At 39.7% G+C, this 19,410-nt stretch overlaps 2 protein-coding genes across 6 annotated transcripts in view; one reads left to right on the plus strand and one right to left on the minus strand.

Annotated features, from left to right (window-relative positions):
- Positions 1-1,702: 1,702 nt before the first annotated feature.
- On the minus strand, positions 1,703-11,176 carry LOC115791780 (putative monooxygenase p33MONOX). Of its 4 annotated transcripts, none has more exons than XM_030746023.1 (9): positions 10,967-11,176; positions 9,619-9,741; positions 9,404-9,468; positions 7,319-7,494; positions 7,115-7,226; positions 6,696-6,823; positions 6,047-6,150; positions 5,781-5,956; positions 1,703-4,172 (listed from the first exon to the last, which is right to left on the minus strand). In XM_030746023.1, the coding sequence occupies exons 3-9, from the start codon at positions 9,426-9,428 to the stop codon at positions 3,961-3,963; spliced, it is 933 nt and encodes a 310-aa protein (XP_030601883.1). In that variant the 5' UTR covers positions 9,429-9,468; positions 9,619-9,741; positions 10,967-11,176; the 3' UTR covers positions 1,703-3,960. The 4 variants fall into 4 exon arrangements, with proteins under 4 accessions (XP_030601883.1, XP_030601881.1, XP_030601882.1 ...); XM_030746021.1 differs by having other exon boundaries at positions 1,703-4,175; positions 9,577-9,741; XM_030746022.1 differs by having other exon boundaries at positions 1,703-4,175; positions 9,619-9,678; positions 10,967-11,175.
- Positions 11,177-13,596: 2,420 nt separating this feature from the next.
- The window catches only part of pof1b (POF1B actin binding protein), a 38,410-nt gene continuing 32,596 nt past the window's right edge, over positions 13,597-19,410 (plus strand). For both annotated transcript variants that reach the window (XM_030746968.1, XM_030746969.1), the window contains exons 1-2: positions 13,597-14,261; positions 18,026-18,106. In XM_030746968.1, the coding sequence (XP_030602828.1) occupies positions 13,872-14,261; positions 18,026-18,106 (471 nt within the window). In that variant the 5' untranslated portion in view covers positions 13,597-13,871. The remainder of the gene's footprint in view (positions 14,262-18,025; positions 18,107-19,410) is intronic.

The raw sequence follows: 19,410 nt of genomic DNA on the forward strand, positions 1-19,410 counted from the left end.
TACCTTAAAAATAAACTTGTTAAAACGTGCCTGATTTTTTTCTTTCTTGCCCATGAATCAGCCATATGAAAGAAAGGAGCAGCACTGATTTTGAATAAATAGCGCTGAATGTCTGCGCTCAGTTTCAGATTTGGGTTTTGTCTGTGCAGACTGTGTTACAGGAGTAACCAACATGAAAATCAGAGAGCTGTCTATGAGTGACCAAAAAAAAAACAATTGTGAAGCTGAGAGAAGATGGAGAACCAATCAGAGCCATTTGGCCACAGCCAGTAACAACCATTTGGAATGTCCTAAAGAAGAAAGTCGTCACTGGTGCGCTAAGTAACAGATGTTGAACAGGTAGACCAAAGACAACAACAGCAGATGATGACAGAAACATTGTAAGACCCTAAAACAACTGCTAATGACATCAGCAACAACCTCCAGAGGGCAGGAGTGAAGGGATCACAATGTGCTGTTTGCAGAAGACTTCATAAACAAAAGTACAGAGGCTTCACCACAAGAACAGGAAGGCCAGACAAGAATCTGCCAAGAAGTACAGAGACAAGCCTCAGAAATTCTGGGACAAGGTTTTATGGACTGATGAGACAAAGATGAACCTTTACCAACGTGATGGAAAGACTAAAGTTTGGAGAAAGAAATGATCTGCTCGTGATCCCAAACAGTGGAAGTAATGTCATGGCTTGGGCTTGCATGGCTTCTTCTGGGACAGGCTCATTAATCTTCATTGATGATGTCACACATGATGGCAACAGTTCAATGAACTGAGAAGTCTACAGAAATTTTTGTCTTGTCAATTTACAGAAAGATGCAACCAAACTGTGAGATGCTTCATCATGATCGTGACCCAAAACACACTGCCAAAACTACAAAGGAGTACATCAAAGTATACTCTTACATGATTTTGCCAATAGTTAATCATGCATAATGCAAATCAAATAATTGTAATCAATTAAATCTAATCAATATAATGAATTAGAATATAATAGAAAAAGTGTGAACTGTGCTTTATGACTTAGAAAGTAGGGCAAAGGTGAAATATATTTTTCCTGGCCACTAAAACCACTCCTAGCATCATACCAAGCACACCAGATCATATAAGGAGGGCTGTCATTCCCAGACGTGACTGCTGATTACACTTAACTTTTAGGGCTCCTGGTTGGTTGAGTCAGCAGAGGTTAGCAGGGGTCAGCATCTGGATTAGCAGGCAGTAGAGCTAGATGAACCTCCTCCACCAGCTTAAATAGTTTCTGTGAATATCTAATAGGGTAATACCCATAGAGCCAGAGACTCGGACCCTTTAAGACGGAGAGCCGGCCAAATTCCTGTACAGGGGTATAACTGTAAAAGATGGAAATAGTTTCCACCTTGGAAAAATGAAGCCAAGTGCCCTAAGTCTACCTTCTGGTTCCAAGTACAAATGCATTATTAAAATGTTTATTTTGTAAATTATGGATGTAATTTGTCATTTAGAGTTAAAAAGGATGATAAAGCAGGGTGTGCAAGACAGCAATGGCTGAAATTTACACTCAAGGCTTTAAAACAGATGTTCACAAACCAGTGGGTGATGTCACTGTGCCTATGTCCACGTTTTATTTACAGGCTATAAAATTAACATAAATTTAACTGTTGTAGCAGGAGGTTCCATTCAAAATGTTTAATTAAACAGATTTTAACACAAACAATGAATCCTTGACTCCTGTTTAGCTGATGGGAGAGTAACATTTATTCTCAAAGACAACTGTACAGAGACTAAAAATCCATGAAAATTTTTAACCATTAACTGGTCGCACAGATTAACAGAAACACACTTTAATTCAGTCAGTCAGGACTACAGTCACGCACATACAGAGGAGGTTCGGTCGTGAGGAAGATTTAAAGAGAACAGCGTCACACTTTAAACACAAAGCACTCGTGAACAAAAACCAACAAAAATATAAGCAAAAACAGTCATTTAATATCTACACTGCTGACAACAGTGTGGGTGTTTTTCTTTTGTAGCTTTCGGGTTGTTCACACAGGATTAAAAGGAAACATCTGACTAAACACCACAGCGGAGTTACAGGTGGCAGATGACATGGACTTGGACCTTTTCACTTCATGAAATCTTCCACTGCTGTGTTACGAAACACTGAATCTACTCCCAGCAAATGGACCATTTTCACGTCATAACAAGAATCCAAAACAAACATTAGCCATTTATTTCATTTAGCAGTGAAATCGCAGCGCTTCACTCTTTTCTAAGCTTAGCATGCATCATCCTGCAGAATCTTTGCATATAATTCCAGTAATTATCAGTAAGCTGGCATTGTAGGACCACTAACAGGTGTTTAAAATAAAACCTTGAATTACATTTACTTTCTTTCATATTAAGGCCACATCCTTTTTAGGGGTGCAGAACATTTTTTGTGCATTGTGGCGACTGAATTAATTTTAACTGCCAAAAGCAAAAAAAGAGCCCATCCACACACCCTCTCTCCTTTGACTCAGAGGGCACACGGAAGCTAATAAGCACTAATCACAAACAGGAATTTTTCCCATTTTCAGTAAGTTAGTAAGTTTCTTCTGATCCCCAAAAACAATCAAATCTGTTACAACAGTGGAAATGAAAAATCTTCGACCTACATAAATATCCCAACAAAACAAAAACAAAAACATTTTCTGAAAAAGAAATAATTGGAACGTTTGAGTGAGCGGGTGCCTGACGATTTTCCTGAGACAAAACTTACAAAAACAACATATTTGGACCGTGTTTGTTCTGTTTGTTTTGGCTGATACTGAACTACACTCACAGAACTGGTAGATTTATTAGTCCCAACCTGTTTTGTGAAATGTCCTTTAAAGAAAGAAAATGTTTTAGTGACAGGCATCATAACCATGGACAGCTCAGTAACACGAGTGTTTGGGGTGGATAATCAAGCCAGAAGTTACAGTGAGGATAAAGTGCGTTAGTATGAAATATTTATAAACTTGCATCACAATCGTCTTCACTTTAAGCTAGTTTTCACCACCAGTAGTTCTCCATTTCATTGTGGGGTGATTCATGCTGACTTTGTCAGTAAATGGAAATGCTGAGAGCTTGATTTTACATCCAGGAAACACTGAATATGTATATATGCATGTATGTATATTATTTATATCCATGTTTGTTTCTATGGGAAAGATGGCGGACAGCACAGTGGTTATCTGAAGTGGTTAGAGCTGCTCTTAAAGGTCCCATGAAATAGTTTTGAAGTTGTACGTTAGATATTTCACAAATATTCACATGCAACAGACTGCAACATAAAGGCTGATTAAATAAAGCTGCTCACCTCCAAAATCCACACAGGAACGGAAAAAGTCATTAACCAGCATGACACAAGACAGAAACATTTAAGCTTTTGGACTACATGGAAAAAAAAAAATTGGCATGTAAATTCAAATGTATAATTATGCTGTAGTTAGTTTAGTACAATTCTAGTTCATTATATCTATGCGTTTGGTTCTGGCCCTTAAAGTAATACGAGTTCTTTTCTGTCGGCTGAGATAATAATCCAGGCTGTAAACCAACGGGTCAGTCAAATTAGCTAATCCACTTTTATTCTCAGGCAAAACCAAATGCTTGGAATAAATGACTGAAAAGACTTTGTGCATAATTAGAGTAATTACGATAGGTCAAAGCTGATGCAGGAGGTCACACTGTTAATTGTGATGGTTGACAGTCTGGGTGCTTAACTTACAGCTCAGCTTCTCTGCCACATAAATGAGGTTAACTAGAGGCAGTGCGAAACCTGTACGATTCATATTTGGAAGGGTAACCTGACCTGCCCTCCAACTGAAGGTATTAATAACCTAGATATGGGTAACATCTGCAAAGATCTGAACTTAAAAGTGACTGGAATGGCCTGCACTAAGCACGGGGACGTCATCATTTCATGGGACCTGAGTATCCGGCAGCTTGGACAATCGTTGGGCGCCTTCTCAGAAGCCGGAGGGCGTCAGGATGTTCATGTCTCTGTGTTTGAGCTTGTGCGTTCGGGCTCCCTGCCGGCGACCCTCCACTGTGGGAATCTCCATTGTGGGCGGAGACACCTTCTGAGTGGAAGAGGTGTCAGCAAGTCGCGTGGCCTGTGTCTTCATCACCTCCATGGGGGTGGGCTTCTGAGCACCACGGTACGCCTGTAGAGCAAAGCCTGCTGGGGGAAAAGAAAGGAGAAAAAAAAAAAGATAAAACAAATTGCATGAGCTTCAAAAGGTAAAACCAGTTTTCCACTTTTTTAAAAATCAATCTGATTTTTGAGTGAAGCATTTATGTGTTTCAACACACCTGCAAAAGTTGAGCCCTGACAGTGAATAACCTGCGGAGTCTTTCTAATGTAATGTGATCATAGTTTGGATGGATGTGCTCTGTTAAACATCTTGTGAAGAATATAAAATACAAATATTGAATGTAGGACAACTTGATTTAACTTTTAAGTTAAAATAAATTCCTCTAAATTTAGATTTCCAATTAATTTTGTGAATATAAATGAATGTGGCTGATGTACAAGAGTACAGTACAATAATAATAATAAATAATAAAAAAAAAATTCAATACAATTTAAACATTTGATATTTTCTGTCCACAGAATTTTTTTTTTTTAAATTTCTTGTCTCTTTGTATTTATTCTCAGGCACACAATTAATACACACAAACACAAAATCCCATTATAACTGCCTAATTTGAGAAGGTTTTGTACCAGAGGCATCAATAGACTGTCAAAAGAAAAAAAATTGGCATGTTTAACAGAAGCGCCCCTCACCCTAGGTTAATCTCTTACTACACTGCAGGAGCCTTTATTTTGAATGCCAATAAATATTTTGAAACTTAATAAACATCCATTTAAGTTACTTATTTAGGGAAAATATATAAATAAATAAATAAGAAGGGCACTCAGTAGAGCGGATACCTCGCCCAGTAAAGAATCCTTTTACCAAATCCTGGATCCACATTGTGTGCCGCATCACCACCAAAATTTAAATCAGTTGTTCCTTGCATCACCCCAACCACTCCAGAAATTTTCACTGAATTCTATTCATAATTTTCCGAGTTATCCCGCTAACAGACAAACAGATCACCGTGACCGAAAACATAACCTCCCTGCACCTATCGGTGGGTGAGCTAATAAATAAAATACAAATACACTGATTCCCCCACCATGACACAAATAATAAGCAGTTTTATGATATTTTTGAAAAGTCTAGAAAACTCTTTCAGCAATTCTGGAAGAAATTGCTTCTGAAACAAAAACAAAAAAAATATTTCTTTAAACTGTGAACATGAATTTCTTCCCGCAGGTCCATTACTTTTCTCAGTTTACCTACCTAAAGTCATCCTGGGAAGAAGAATTTAAAAGTCTCTGATTCAGACTGAACATCGCACACGTAAAGATCTAAACGCTGTTTCTCACAAGCCATCAGGAAGCTGAAGTTTTATATCACTGCGATGAAGAAATTTCAGCTCACTGTTGGTAAAAGCCAATGAGTGGTGAGACTCTCAGGGTTGTCAGACCTGAATGTTGTTCAGTGTTTACCATCAGTCTGAAGGTCATTCAATCACCCATTAACCCCACTGCTGGACTGAACTGGTTATATGGGCCTCTGCTCTTCCACGGTGGGGACTTGTTTTAGTTTTTTACTGCAGTGCTTCATTCTCATGGGGATGGGGAGGACCTTTTTGTAGTTTTATTTACACACAACAAGCCAACATTCAAGCTCATTTTCTCAGGTTTCAGTACCTCACACTGAGGCAGTATTATTACCTGCAGTTGTGGAGTCTGATCCCAGGTCAGAGGTGGACTTATGAACAGGCGGTCGAGGTCCGAACGCTCCCCACCGCTCCACTACACCTCCTCCTACGTCTATCCCAGCCATGTCCAAACTGCTGTTGGAGGAGGAGGCAATACTGAGCTCTGAACTTGTACTGCCGAACCAGCCTCTTCACAAACACACAAAGGGTAAACATGGTCAGGTTTGTAGCATTTAATCACATTTTTGTGTGTGTGCACGTGCGCGCGTGTGTGTGTACCTGCGGTGAGGTTTTGGGGAGCTGTGTGGTGTGTTGGATGGAGTGGACTGGGCAGAGGAGCTCTGCCGATCTTCTCTGGCCTCCATGCTCTGGATCTGAAGTTTCTGAAACATCAAAAACAAAACACACACACAGTGAACCTTTGACCTTTATTGAAATGCACCATTTATTTTAGTCCCTGTGAGACTTACACGCTCCTGTACTTAACATCTAAACATACCAGATATTCAGACAATCTGATCATGTGAAGTCACACATGGCAAATGGGATGAAGTAACAAGAGTCTAAGGCAGAACCTCCAGGGATGACTAATTAAGCCACAGAGGAAGTGCTTCAAATGGGAGTTCCTTCAAAGGCCACAGATTAAAAAAAAAGAAAAGCAAATCATGCAAATACTGGAATACTAGTCTTTCCTTGGTGGAAGTTTATCAAACTGGTTCTGCATTGTGCATCTTATCGGTGCAAAAGGGGTATTGCGAAGAACCTCGTGGTCCACTAGCACATAGGTTGCTTGCATAAAGTAAGATCTCAGTTCAAGGCAAGAAAACAGACCTTTCCCTCATTTTGACACGGGCCGTTTCCTGATTTAACAACCATTAGTAACAATCAGCTGCATTTTGGCTGCACACATGTCGTATGTGTGTCTGACCTGGATTGATTCAGGCACGCGATGGTGGTGTCTCGTCTCCTCAGCGGTGAGGCCTTTGTGGGGCGTGTAGCCGGTGTCAGAAAGTCCTGCCGTCTGCTCAAACTTGTATACGCTATCCTGAGTTTGCTCTGAAAGAGAAGGAAAGAAAAAAAAAAGTTTTATTCTAATCCAAACAATTTTTCATGCACAATTATAACTGGTTTTTCATACAAACTTGTTTAGCTAGGAGTAAAAACTTCACCAAGTCAGATAAAGTTATGAACATGGGTTCACAACTTCAGAGTAAAACCTTTCCTTTATTTAATATATCACAAAATTCTCAGCTTTGGTATGTGTTCAAAAATGTATCAAACTTGTCAAGAAAACTTAGTAAGAAAAGTTCATTTAAATAAACAGTATCGCTAACAGAAGTGACATACTGTTGATGAGAGAATTCACAATGATGGAAGAAGCCTTGGTTTTCACCACAGCTTGTGGTCTAGAGGGTACAATGTCCTGCAGTGTAGACTGACTCGCACCGCTCTCATCCTCCTAGTGCAAAAACATCATCAGCATCTACACGCTGAAAATATGAGCAGTTTAATAGTGAAGCAGCAGTGTGTGTTGCTTAGGCACTGTCTCACCTCAGCCAGGTGCGTGAACTTCCTCTCTGGTATAATTGGTCGTTTCCACAGGTTATTGATGCTGATGTCATGGGGGGGTGTGGACATTGGGGCTTCCAGGTTGTCGTCATAGCTGAGGGCACGTCGGGTCATCCCGACAGGAAGCTTCATCCCGCCCATCCCGGATCCCTCAATGGCTGCAGACACAAAAACACAAAAAAAAAAAACCCTAAACAATGGGGACTAAACAACAGCTCTCCCTGCGATGGGGTTTCTAAAAATCCTTTTGAGAAGTGTTTGGAACGATCAGGAATTCCTGGATTAATTGCTAAGAAACTGTGGTTTGATCATCATCTGAAGACTTTGGACTGGAGCCACGAGCTTACCTAAAGGTTCCTATGACAGTCTAAGTATCCTACACAGTCAGATCGAACATAAGCTGACCTTTTACCTACCGAGACCGTGTCATGTCAGATTGTGCTGTTATGCAAACAGCACAGCTAATTATCTTGTGGATTTCATGTCCCCTGCTTCCTGCAGTCACTCCATGTGATTTAAGTGTGGGAGAATTTCAAATAGTATAAAGATTTCTGAAGCTGACTACTTCCTGCAGTGTGTGAGAAAAGACAACTGTGGAAATACTCTGAGCTGGTTCACTTAAAGCTGTCTTAAGCACATGTGTGAAAAGCAGCCTATGCAACAACTATGGACAAACATGTTATCTGACTAAGCTTCTAAACAACCAGTTCAATGTGTTTATTTAGCACTACCGCACAGAGAGAGAGAGAAAAAACAGAAAGAAAACATGTTTTTAAGTACACATTTAGTACACAAAGAGCAAACCTGAAACACAGGAACACTATTTGTAGATTTACTAATGTTTACAGCATATTGATTTACTGTTGAGGCATTTCTGCTACTGCTGGAAGTTCCAGTTTCATGAACATGTGCTGCTGATAAGCATGGGTTTTGTTATTGTTCATGTCAGAAAATATTTATCAACACGAGCAGATACAGATATTAATAGATTCCGATGAAAGTGTGTGATTCAGCCTGTGACTCAGTATAAACTCAGATCTGCTGCGCTGCGTTTAATGTGGGAGACAAAAATCTGTGTAATCCTTTTTTATGTGGGCAGAAACATACTGAACTTTTTTCACATTACTGCACAGCTACTTCATGCCAGTGCTGTAGAATGAGTTTAAGTGGGAAAACCATTTCTGAGTCCTATTGATCTTATTGTTAGAGGTCATTATGTCAATTTACTAATACATCAATATACTGCAGTATATTTCTCCATGTCTTTCTTCAGCTTATAGTATATGCTTCAGATAGAGGATGTATTTGCTGGGGGGCCAAGTGGGGTGTTTGGCTGAGCAGTTGATACCTGGTGAGCGGCCCCTGCAGCACTATGTGTGCAGGACAGTGGCTCTCAAACTGTGGGGTGGGCCCACTGATGCAGCATGAATCCCCTGCAGGCGCAATGTGGACAATGAGGCGTGAAACTAATGCTACTAAGTTTAAAGAGCGTAAAAAAAAAAACAAAGTAACAACCGGGCCTTTTAAGCGCTGTAAAAAAAAAAAAAAAAAAAAAAAAAAAGGCTGTTGGCCAAAAAAAGTTCAAACTTTTGCAAATTTTCAGCACTCTGATGGTTTCAAACGGGGTCTCACAAAGATATCTGGACTTGTTTTTAATCTCGTTTTAGTTTTTTTATTGACTTTGGTTCCCTTTGACAAAGTACTTCACTCATTCATGTTGTTTGTATGAAGGTTGTTCAGCCACATTTCAAAAAAGGCAAAAATCACAGATGCATGCAGTGAGCGACTGCATCTTTATTGCTGTCCTCTTTTCAAAACAGTAACTCCATGATTACCTGCATGTTACATGTTTAGAGGAAATCTATATGTAGCGAGAAGTATTAAAACACGGCTTGCACTCTTTCCAAACAAGCAAAGCTACAACAAAATAAAATTCTTCTTCAGACTGTTTCCACAGAGTTGCAGGTGCACTATTCTTTCTGCATATTTGAACAGAATGGCCTAACCCAAACAATGGAAACCTCCTCAGGCTGAAACATGAAGACTTCTGATGCGGGAAGTACTCACCTGGTAAGTCGCCAGAACCGGACATGGTTGGAGTAAGAAAGGAACAAGTCAAACCAGATTAGGACCTAAAAGAAAAAAAAAAAAAAAAAAATTAAGAAAGAAATTAAAGGGAGATTCAACATATTTTTTTATCCATAAATATCTGCTTGCCTGTGATTACAACAGCAACTTACAAATGAGTATTCAAGGCAGAAAGATGGTCAACAGGCTCCTACCTTCCTGTTTTGCTGCGCTGTGTGAACTAGGTGGAGTGGTGGATTTTGTTATGCTGGTCCCTGAGACACACACAAAGGCTGCTGGCAATGCATTGTGGGAGGGCAGCAAGGCCAGAGGAGCAACTACAGACAGCAGATTTTAAAAGGCCAACTGTGAGAAATTTCAGTTTGGAAACAAACCCTTGTTACGCTAAATTAAGAGAGCGGGACTTGACTCTTTTAGTTAGTTAATATACGTATGGCAACAATATTTTATCAAAGTATAACAAACATTCTGTTTTTGTTAAACATATGAAAAAGAGCAAAAGAAACTATCCTGTCAAAGTGAAAGAGAAACAGAGTACTACAGAGAAATAAAAGGCACACTGGACCTGAGTGAATAAAGACACTTATGCTGTTCTATAACAGACACAACCAGCGCTTGCCTGCAGGATTATTCCAGAGGATGATGGCAGACAGGCTGGATTGCATAATCCCTGCTGCAGCAGCAGGGTGCAGCATCACCAACAATGACCACTTCAAAATAAAAGCTTAGATTTCAACCAAGCAATCACTGAAGGTGGCCAAACGTTTCCTACCAGAAATACCAAAAAAGATTGCACTCTATATGCTCTGCATACATTAGAAGCGCCATCAGCATCCCTGTAAATATGGATGCGGCGATGTCAGGTGATTCTGAGTGTAAACAAACTGCGGCCTCTATCGAGACAATTTCTCTAAATAGCATCCAAAATCGAATCCGTCTGTGAATTTGAATCACGGGATAATTTAAAAGTATCCGGAAACAGACATATGGAGGTTAGCCACAATAAAGGCTAACGTCCAGAACATGCAAAACTCAGCTCAGGGAAATGGTATTTTATGGTCCAATATTATAAAGGTAACCTATACATGCCTGTACAATAACTTTTGGTATCACATATTATAATTTTCTTTCAAATTCTGACTCTACCTAAATCAGCCAACAACATTTATTGTTATGTAATCCTACATAGCGGTCATTAGTGTTCAGGACGAGGAGAATAGATGGGTTTAACGTGTACAATTTAGCGTAGTTTCAATAAAACTGGTGCAGTTTGGCGCATTTAACTCAACCCGAATTTGAGAGTGGCAGCTATGCATTCACAAAATATCTATAATTGAGTTTTTCACATTTACAAAATAAATTAAAACCTCCCGCATAATTCACTTATGTATTTTCTGAATGTAGTCCGGCGGGGATAGACCACACAAGATATAGCGGAACCAGTCCGAGCTGGACAAAAAGATAACAAACAGCTGGCGTCCGACCGCGTTTTAAAGCGGTTTTATCAGCAAAGTCGACCTTGCTTCGTTTGCTTTCTCTTACCGGAGGTAATGACGGCTTCAGAGCGACGACTGAAATATCGATGACCCTCTAATGTCGACCAGCATACAAAGAAAACAACTGACTGGTTGGGTCGCAGCCATTATTGGTTTCGACAAATAACAGCCGCTTCCTTGATGGTTTCTCCGCTCTCGCTCACTCTCATCTCATCGCGAGAGTTAAGCTTAAGTGTTTTCTATCTTTGTGATGACACTGATTTAACGCAGTTCCTTAGAAACATGTGACAATAAATATACTTCCACTTCCGCTTTTAATTGATTTTTAGAAATAAACAAACAAACTTCTCAAGCACGTGTCAGGTTTAATTAAAGCGACCACATACATTCAATCAAATATGCAGTAGAAATCATAATAATAATTTCAGAAAAGTGCTGCCTAATCCAAAAGTAGGAATTTTTGAATGAATGAACTGTACAGATATTGTTTTGATATTGAACTAAATACCCATGATGTCTAAATGCAAAAATAAACACATTAAATCCTCAAATTAAACATTTATTTAAGGAATTACCTTAGAGTGAGCTGTCTTCCCAAGACAGGACATCCCGGCAAATTCTCCCCAAGGTAAGGCTGTGTAGTGCTCAGACAAATTGCTAAAATGCCCAAGAGTTACATCTCAGATTCTGCAGGCCACAGTTGGCATGTTAAATGTTAAAGTTCATGACAATTGCAATTAGAAAAAGACTAAACAACTATGAGTTATTTGGAAGGGTTTCCAGGTGAAAACCCATTTACTCTAAAAACGGACGCAGCAGCATAGCTAAGGTTTACAAAGTTACACCTGAACAAACCACGAGTCTTCTGGAAGATGTCCTTTGGACAGATGAGACCAAAGTGGAGATGGTTGTCCATTGTTTTATTTAAGTAAGCCACACAAAAGCACATAGAGAAAAATAAGCCAAACATGAAATAAATAGTATTACTCAATACATAGAAGACAGGTGAGTTGAAGATGAAGGTGCAGACAGGGTGGAGTGGATGGAGATGAGTGTGAAGGTGACTGGTGACAGCAGCAAGAGCAAAAGAGAAGTTTTACAAGATGCTAGTGAAACCTGCTGTGGCATGTATGGTTTGGAGGTGGTGGCACTGACAAAAAGTCAGAGAGGTGGAGCTGAGATGGTTTGGACATGTGCAGAGGAGGGATTGTGGATATACTGGACAAAGGATGATAAAGATGGAAGTAAAGGTGAGAAGTGTGTCATTTATTTATGACAAATAAATATTACACTTTACCTGATTTTATTTATATATATATATATATATATATATATATATATATATATATATATATATATATATATATATATATATATATATATATATATATATATATATATATAAATAAATAAGTGTTATATTTAGTTGTCATAAATAAATAAATTTTAGTTGTCATAAATATAAGTCTCCAATGAGACATAGTACTGGAGTATATACTGGAGTTTTGTATAGTCTCTAGCGCAAGTCGAGACTATACAAAACGTGTAATGGCGTACTTTGTCTCTGTGTTTGCAGAATATACAGTAAAGGCGGACTCATAAAGCCACACTGACTTTGATTGACTTTAATCTAAATGTGCAGCATGGAGCTGCCAGTCAGGAGGAAAAGAGAAGACCACAGTAGAGATTTACGGACGTTGAAGGAGGAAGGAGGTTGGTGTGACAGAGTAGGATGCTAAGGATACGGTGAGATGCAGGCAGATGATCCACTGTGGCGACCCCTAAAGGGAGTAGCCCGAAGAAGATAACCGGTCATTTCCTAATTAAGAAGATACATTATTAAATTATATAAACAGACAGTAAAATGCCGTAATGAAATAAATCTCAGTTATTTTGAATGAAAGTAAGATAATTATTAACCTACACAGTTTTTATTATTATTTTCTGTAATGGCTATTTTTTCATATTGAGTGCACTCAAGAAGCTACACTTTAATACTGTAAATGAAAATACAGTCATATAAAAAAAAACACCCAATAATAATAATAATAATACTGTAAACACCTCTAAACTGAGCCTTCAGTCTAACAACATTTCACAGCATAATGTGCTGAACATGCAAAGCGGCCAGTTTAATGTTTCTTAAAATATATAAAAATAGCGTATTAGGCACCATCCTGATGTCTCAAAGTGCACTAATAAGAACTATTTCATAAAGCTTGGGTTGAAATTTGAAACGTTGGTGTTGACTGCTGTATTTGCAGGGACTCTGTATCTGTATCATAAGTGGATGTTTGTCTCCGCCTAGTGGTTGCCATATTGTTTTTTTTTTTTTTTTTTTTTTTATTTGAAAAACTTTACTGAGTACAGAATTACCTGTATTTTCAGGTACTGATAATCCTACTTTAAATTTGAAATGGATTCCAGTCTGTGTGACATGCAGCACATTTATGAAAGGAGAATAACACTTCAGCATTTAGCTCAGGTCTTCAGGTAAAGTGTTTGGCAGTGTTGGAGGAGCACGCAGTCTCCCCACAGTTCAGATCAGGGCGTGGCGAGCGTGTTTTTTTTTTTTTTTTTTTTTTTTACGCGTTACAAACTATGTGGCCATTGTGACAGAGGGCAATCACTTTGAACTTGTTACCCGTGAGCAACATTTTTGCCCTGCGCCCTCCCATTTTGTGGCGCGTAAGGCAGGATTTGCATACACAGGAGCAGAGCGCCTCCCTCAATAGTTTGGTTTTCCTTTCCAAAGAAGTGCTTTTCTAACCGGTCTGTCCTCTCCAGTTTGCTCGGCGGAGGTGGAAGTTAAACTCGGGTGGATCAACTCCTCCGCCCAGCCAGCGCTGACAAACTTGTGCGCTTTATCTTGTTGCGCTTTTGTTTTTTCAGTCGTTCGCCGCAGTTGTTCTCCCGTCGGTTTTGTGAGGGGTCTGGGCCGATCCATTAAGATGTCTGAGACGAGCAAGAAAACGATGACGACGACAACCTACCGGACCGTAATGGCCTCTCCGGAGCCGGTGACTAGAAAGGTGATCACCGGGACTACTATGATCCCCGGCGGGGTTATGCCATCGGTGACGTCGGTACCTCAGGTGTCCACAGTGCCGTACGCTGTAAACGGCTCCAGCTATGGAACGTTGCGTTACCTGGTGCCGGTACAGCAGCAGCAGCAGCAGTCCTATGTCCTGATGCCGCAGGCTGTCATGCAGCAGCCCGTGATGCAGCAGCCCATGATGCAGCAGATGGTGTCGCCAGTGTACCTGCAGAATATGCAGCACCTGAGCGTTAGCAGCCAGGACTCCACCGACTTGATGTACCAGCAGCATGTGTTGGCAGAGGTGAGGCCCATGTGCAGATGCATCTGAAAATGTTTAAGCAATGATGTAAAAAAACAAAACAACAACAAAAAAATCGCACACCTCTGTTATTATTTAGCAAGTGCAAAAGTTTAATAAATACTGGGAGAGTAACCAAAAACAATTTAAAGAACGTAAATACATTTACTGCGTAAAAGAAAGTAAGTTTCTAAAAATTATTTACTGCGCACCGCTTATCACGAACCATATACAATAAAGCTCCCAAACAAGAGATCCCTGCAGAACCTTCATTAGAATTAAGATGTATGCAAGCTTTCATGGGATTTTTTTGTTTAAAAAATAAAATAGTAATTTTATACTACTACTTTCATATTACTTGGGCTTTAGATTAGTTTCTCCTGTGGTATTTGTTAAACTGATTTACAAGCAGCTTGTTTAGTAAACAGTTTACTGATGTTTTGTGACTGATTTCACTCTGAATCTGTGCTCTTCTTATCAGAGCTAAAAACACATGGATACATGGCTGAACATAAGCATCGGTCCAGATTTGAAGGGGCTTTACAATATAAAGCACCTTGAGGCGACTGTTTGGTTTGGCGCTATATAAATAAAACTGAATTGAATTGAATTTGATGGTTTTAATGCTGCCTACTAGATCTTGAGCTGCATCCTTTGTTATGAGAGCTTATATATAAATAAGTTTCTGCTCACGCACGGCTGTTAAACATCTCTGGATAGCTGATTAGTTTCAGTCACAATCACCTTCCTGTCAGAGCAGGAAAGTGGCAGGCTGCAGGGTGCAGACAGTACAGCTCCGCCATCAGAACCGCATTAGCAGTGTAAGCATGTTTCCAGCGTGGCATCAGCTTCTCATTTCTCACACTGTGCTGTAAATTTTCACAAGGCTGAGGTGATGTTTGTGCACTCGAAGATGCTTTCTGCCTTTAGATTTTTGCTGTATGCTGTTGTCAGAAAAAGGAGTTCAGCAGAGTGAAACTCTGCCTTGTGCACCTCTTCATTCAATTATGTCTTGAGTACTGCATAAAAACAATATGCATACAGTGAGTTCATCCAGCCAGAAAGTATTTAGCTGATGCTTTCAACATTTTTGCTGTTTTAATATCTTTAAAGACAAAGGGAAATGCATCAGTGCATGAATACTTATTTATTTGTAATACAGTTAGAACCTTTGCTTATAATAATATGTCTGAAAATGCATAAAGTAATTAGTAATTAGCCGTCTCTGCTTATGATTCATTTCAGTTTAAACTGATGTCAGTAAAAGGCTAAAACTACAAGTGGAGAAACTGGAAGCTGCCTCTATCAGAAGTTGTTAAGCATCAAGTTCAGTTGTTATTTAATTTGTTTATTCAGATTCTCTGATTACAGTCATTCATCAATTTTCTTCACTGCTTATCAATGAAAGAATCATGGAGGGGGTGGAGAAGCAATAAAAATGTAATTTTTGTTATTTTGGACTGTGTTTATGGAGGTTTTAATACTCTTGCATCGCTTTTGGTTTTAAATTAGATGAAGGCATAAAATTTTAAACATGACAGTTTATTTGAAGGTAATCTTTATGAGGCAGAAAGGAAATCCCTAATATGGTCCCGGCTGTGAGAACAGTAGTGCCACTCACTTGCAGTTAAAAGAATTTGTTTGCAGGGTGCAACCAATCAGAAGGATGCTGGCTTAGAGGATGAACTGAACGGCTGCACAAAGACTCACTATGAGATGAATGAGGATTATTTTGAATTGCGAAGCATACAAAGCTTCTCTGGTAGAGTCTAGGAATCCAAACATGGAACTAGAAATGAGCAGAATTAATGTGCTTTAAATATCTTGGATTATCTGCTCACCTTTGTTCAAGGATTAAGGAACTTTTGCCTGTTGGGCCCATTGTCAGTCAAAGTAACTGTTTAAAACTCGTATCACTGGCAAAATATGATGTGGAATTATTAAGTATAAGCTCCCATGAACTGTGCTTTAGGTCTCAGAGTTTGCCACCTTAGTTTACTCACCATGAGCTCTGATTTCTCTGACTCTTTGTCTTCCTTGGTTGTTCATTGATTTCCGAGGCACCAGCGTGGTCCTCCAGTTGCCAAAGTCTTGCCAGTAAACACTTCCCTGCTTCAATAATCACTTCCTGAATATGTTGGCCTCTGCGCCTGGAATGGTTTACACAAGGTTTCTGCTGCAGGCTGAAAACATTTGAATGATATCTGCTTTCCGCTGCTTCCTCTTTAATAAGCTTAGATAATGGTTTGATTTCATATTTCTAGTCTGGAGTGCAGCAGGATATTGACCTCTACTGGGCCATTCTTTTGGCTTCTGGCTGTCCGGATCACTTACAAATTCGTGTTCATTCTGTTGTTTGAGCCGCTGCATTCAGATCCAAGTGCTCATAATGTGCGTGATAACGAAGTGGTGCCACACCCCATCTGACTGCGCTGAGGCGGCACGCCCTTACTTTTGAAGACACAGACACGTTCCACCTGACGGGGTACACCATAGTGATCAGAGTTCAAACTGCCGCTCCGCCTTTCATTTTCACTCAATTGCCACTAATTTTTAAATCAGTGGAGGAAGCAGCAGCTGATTTGTTATGCCAGTAACTTACAGGAGATCTCACTTTAATAAATGCTGCCCCGCTTTATAGAGTACATATCATATCACATCAGTAACTGAGGAAAGCAGTTCTCTGCATTTCACATGTTTTTACTGTGACTTTTGGATTTAGCGGTAAAGCTGATGGAGTGCTTTCTGTTGCATTTCTGGCCAATTCACATCTTGTTTGTGTCACTGGGACGTATTTTGATCGTTACTGGCTCAGATTCAATTTTCGATTTTGCCTTCAGAGTGACGTCAGGGACAAGAACAAGTATAAACGTCCTCCTCACAATGTCACGAAGTCTGATTTAATTCCTACGCTGTGCACTGTTAAAGCAGCTGTATTGAATACTTTTGGCACATCGTTACTGGGTAGGTGTACTCAAATGTTACAAAAATGTGTTTTCCGTGTAACTTCCCAGGCTCAGTGAGCTCCGTTTATTTTTCCAGCTTCATTTTTTTTTTCAGTGCTTTTAGCCGTGTATCCTGAAGGGTATGATACGAAAGCCAGAGAAGCTCAGCACAGATTCAAATTTATGCAGACACATTGTATCTGAAGAGCGCAGGGGAGAACCTGTGAAACGAGCAGAATAGAGTTGAGTGTTGTAGGGCAGTGACAGATTGTGCTGCTACAAAGTGCACGGCGGTATGCTGTGTATGTAACATCAGGTAGAGGCGGCAGCAGCCACTGCTGCTTCAAATCACCGGCTCATCTATCAGAATAAATTTCAGGTCAAGGTGGAAGTTATTAAGGGGCCTCAGGCTTTGGACTGCTCCAAAGGTTCAGATTCAGACAGCTTTTTTTACTTGTGGGTCTGTATGATGTCACAGAGAGGGGGTCAGCGTGAAACAGCTTGTTTCATGCAGGATGACGTGAAGGCCATAATAAGATAAATGAGGATTATTTTGAAGTGCTGAAAATCAGCACAACAGGTTTGAATAGTTTGTCGTCACTGGTTGCCTAATGTTGAAAGTCTGTACACATTCTCAGTCCGTTCATTTTGCACGGCTATAAATACAAATAGTTTGTCTTTAATATCTTTAACATATGGTCCAAAAATAAAAATTTGTTTTGATACGCTTGAGTTTGAAGGTGCACATTATGCGTCCAGTGTCCGGAGGGCTCCTCATGTCTGACCGGCTCTTCTTTCTTCTCTCCATCTTTTTTGTTCCAGAGCATCAGCGGGAGATCTTCATCTGTGTTCAGCCAGTCATCCAGTCCTGTCAAGAGCCCCGTGCCAAGTGTTGAGGCGGAGGTAAGGACACACACACACACACACGATTATAAAGTTACAAAAGCACATATTTTAAATCTGGATAAGCTTAATTTAGTTCATTTTATGGGGATGACACAATTAAAAAGTGAAAATAATGATGGGCACAAGAAAAAAAAAAGTCAGCACAAATAAAAGTACAAGTTGAAACTCCACCAACAGACATTTCATGTCTATGATGAACACATCATTAGGCAAATGAGACTGTAACTTGTTATAGCAAGTCAGAGGCTGGCACATTATCTGACAGTGTCATTGCAAAGTCAGGATAAAAACCTGGAGAGAGGTTTTGCATCACACCGCAGGCGGTTCAGGTTCAGGAGGTTCACCCTACAAGCATTTGAGAGGCAAGAAGCAGGAGACTGATTTTGCACTGACATATAAATGCAAAGTAAGGATTTAGTTATCGTTGTATACAAGTTATTATATCAGCATTAATTCAGCATTCACATGAAGTTCTAGGGGCAGAGAGTGACTGGGTCTGTTGCTTCAGCTGCATTTCAGTGATATTTTAACGTGTTAGCTGTGTGGCTGTAAACATGCCGCACGTTGACGTGGATTCACTGATACAAATGAATGCAACAAAAGAACAAGGCAGAATTATGAATTTTATAATTTGATCAAAGAATAAACGACTATATTCAAACATTTTTGAACCAATAATTGTTTACAAAACTTTGGGTTGGTTTGAAAAAAAAAAATAAAGACCAATATCTATCGTTTAAATAGAACCTAGATGTTTGAAAGTTATAAATCCAGCCTAGAAGTTTAGATCTTTTTTTTCTTTTTTTTAACATGAATGTGCTCATTAAATCAGGTTTCTGTCTTCAGTAACAATCGAAGCCACAGCTCTCCAACCAGCACTCAGAAATAATCGTTTCCCAAAACTCCCCCTCTTTGCCAGCTCTTGAAAGAATCTAAAGTGTAAGGTCTAATTTTGAGAAGGAGCTGTTTCTTCAACCTGAGAAACGAAAAGGACAGAAAAATGCAAAAGGGGTGTGGAGCTCAGTTTGACGGGGACCCACCCTTTAGACTCAACATGGGAACGCTAGTTTGTGAAATTACAGTAGCACAGTGTTTTCTTTTATTTCTGGTTTTGTTTTAAAATGATTTCAGCCAGGGGCGATTCTGTGCACTTGCATACCTCCAGTGTGTGCAGCTACGCCCTGCTTAACAGTCACACTGTTACCAAAGCGCAGGACCTCAAACGGTCACAGGGCTGACAAACTAACACAAGGTGGGTGTGAAATTTGAGGTGTGTCTGGCCACTTCCCAGAGGCCTTTGC

The sequence above is a fragment of the Archocentrus centrarchus genome, chromosome 14, assembly GCF_007364275.1.
Source record: "Archocentrus centrarchus isolate MPI-CPG fArcCen1 chromosome 14, fArcCen1, whole genome shotgun sequence".
In the NCBI taxonomy this organism is placed as follows: Eukaryota; Metazoa; Chordata; class Actinopteri; order Cichliformes; family Cichlidae; genus Archocentrus; species Archocentrus centrarchus.

What these genes read in the sequence shown, in the direction of transcription:
- LOC115791780 (XM_030746021.1), bottom strand. Translation starts at nt 9,428, where the DNA reads ATGTCCGGTTCTGGCGACTTACCAG. An exon ending in GCGTGCCTGAATCAATCCAG is followed by an intron (nt 6,151 to 6,695) that starts GTCAGACACACA and finishes TTGATGTTTCAG; the next exon opens with AAACTTCAGATCCAGAGCAT. An exon ending in ATCAGACTCCACAACTGCAG is followed by an intron (nt 4,176 to 5,780) that starts GTAATAATACTG and finishes CTTTTCCCCCAG; the next exon opens with CAGGCTTTGCTCTACAGGCG.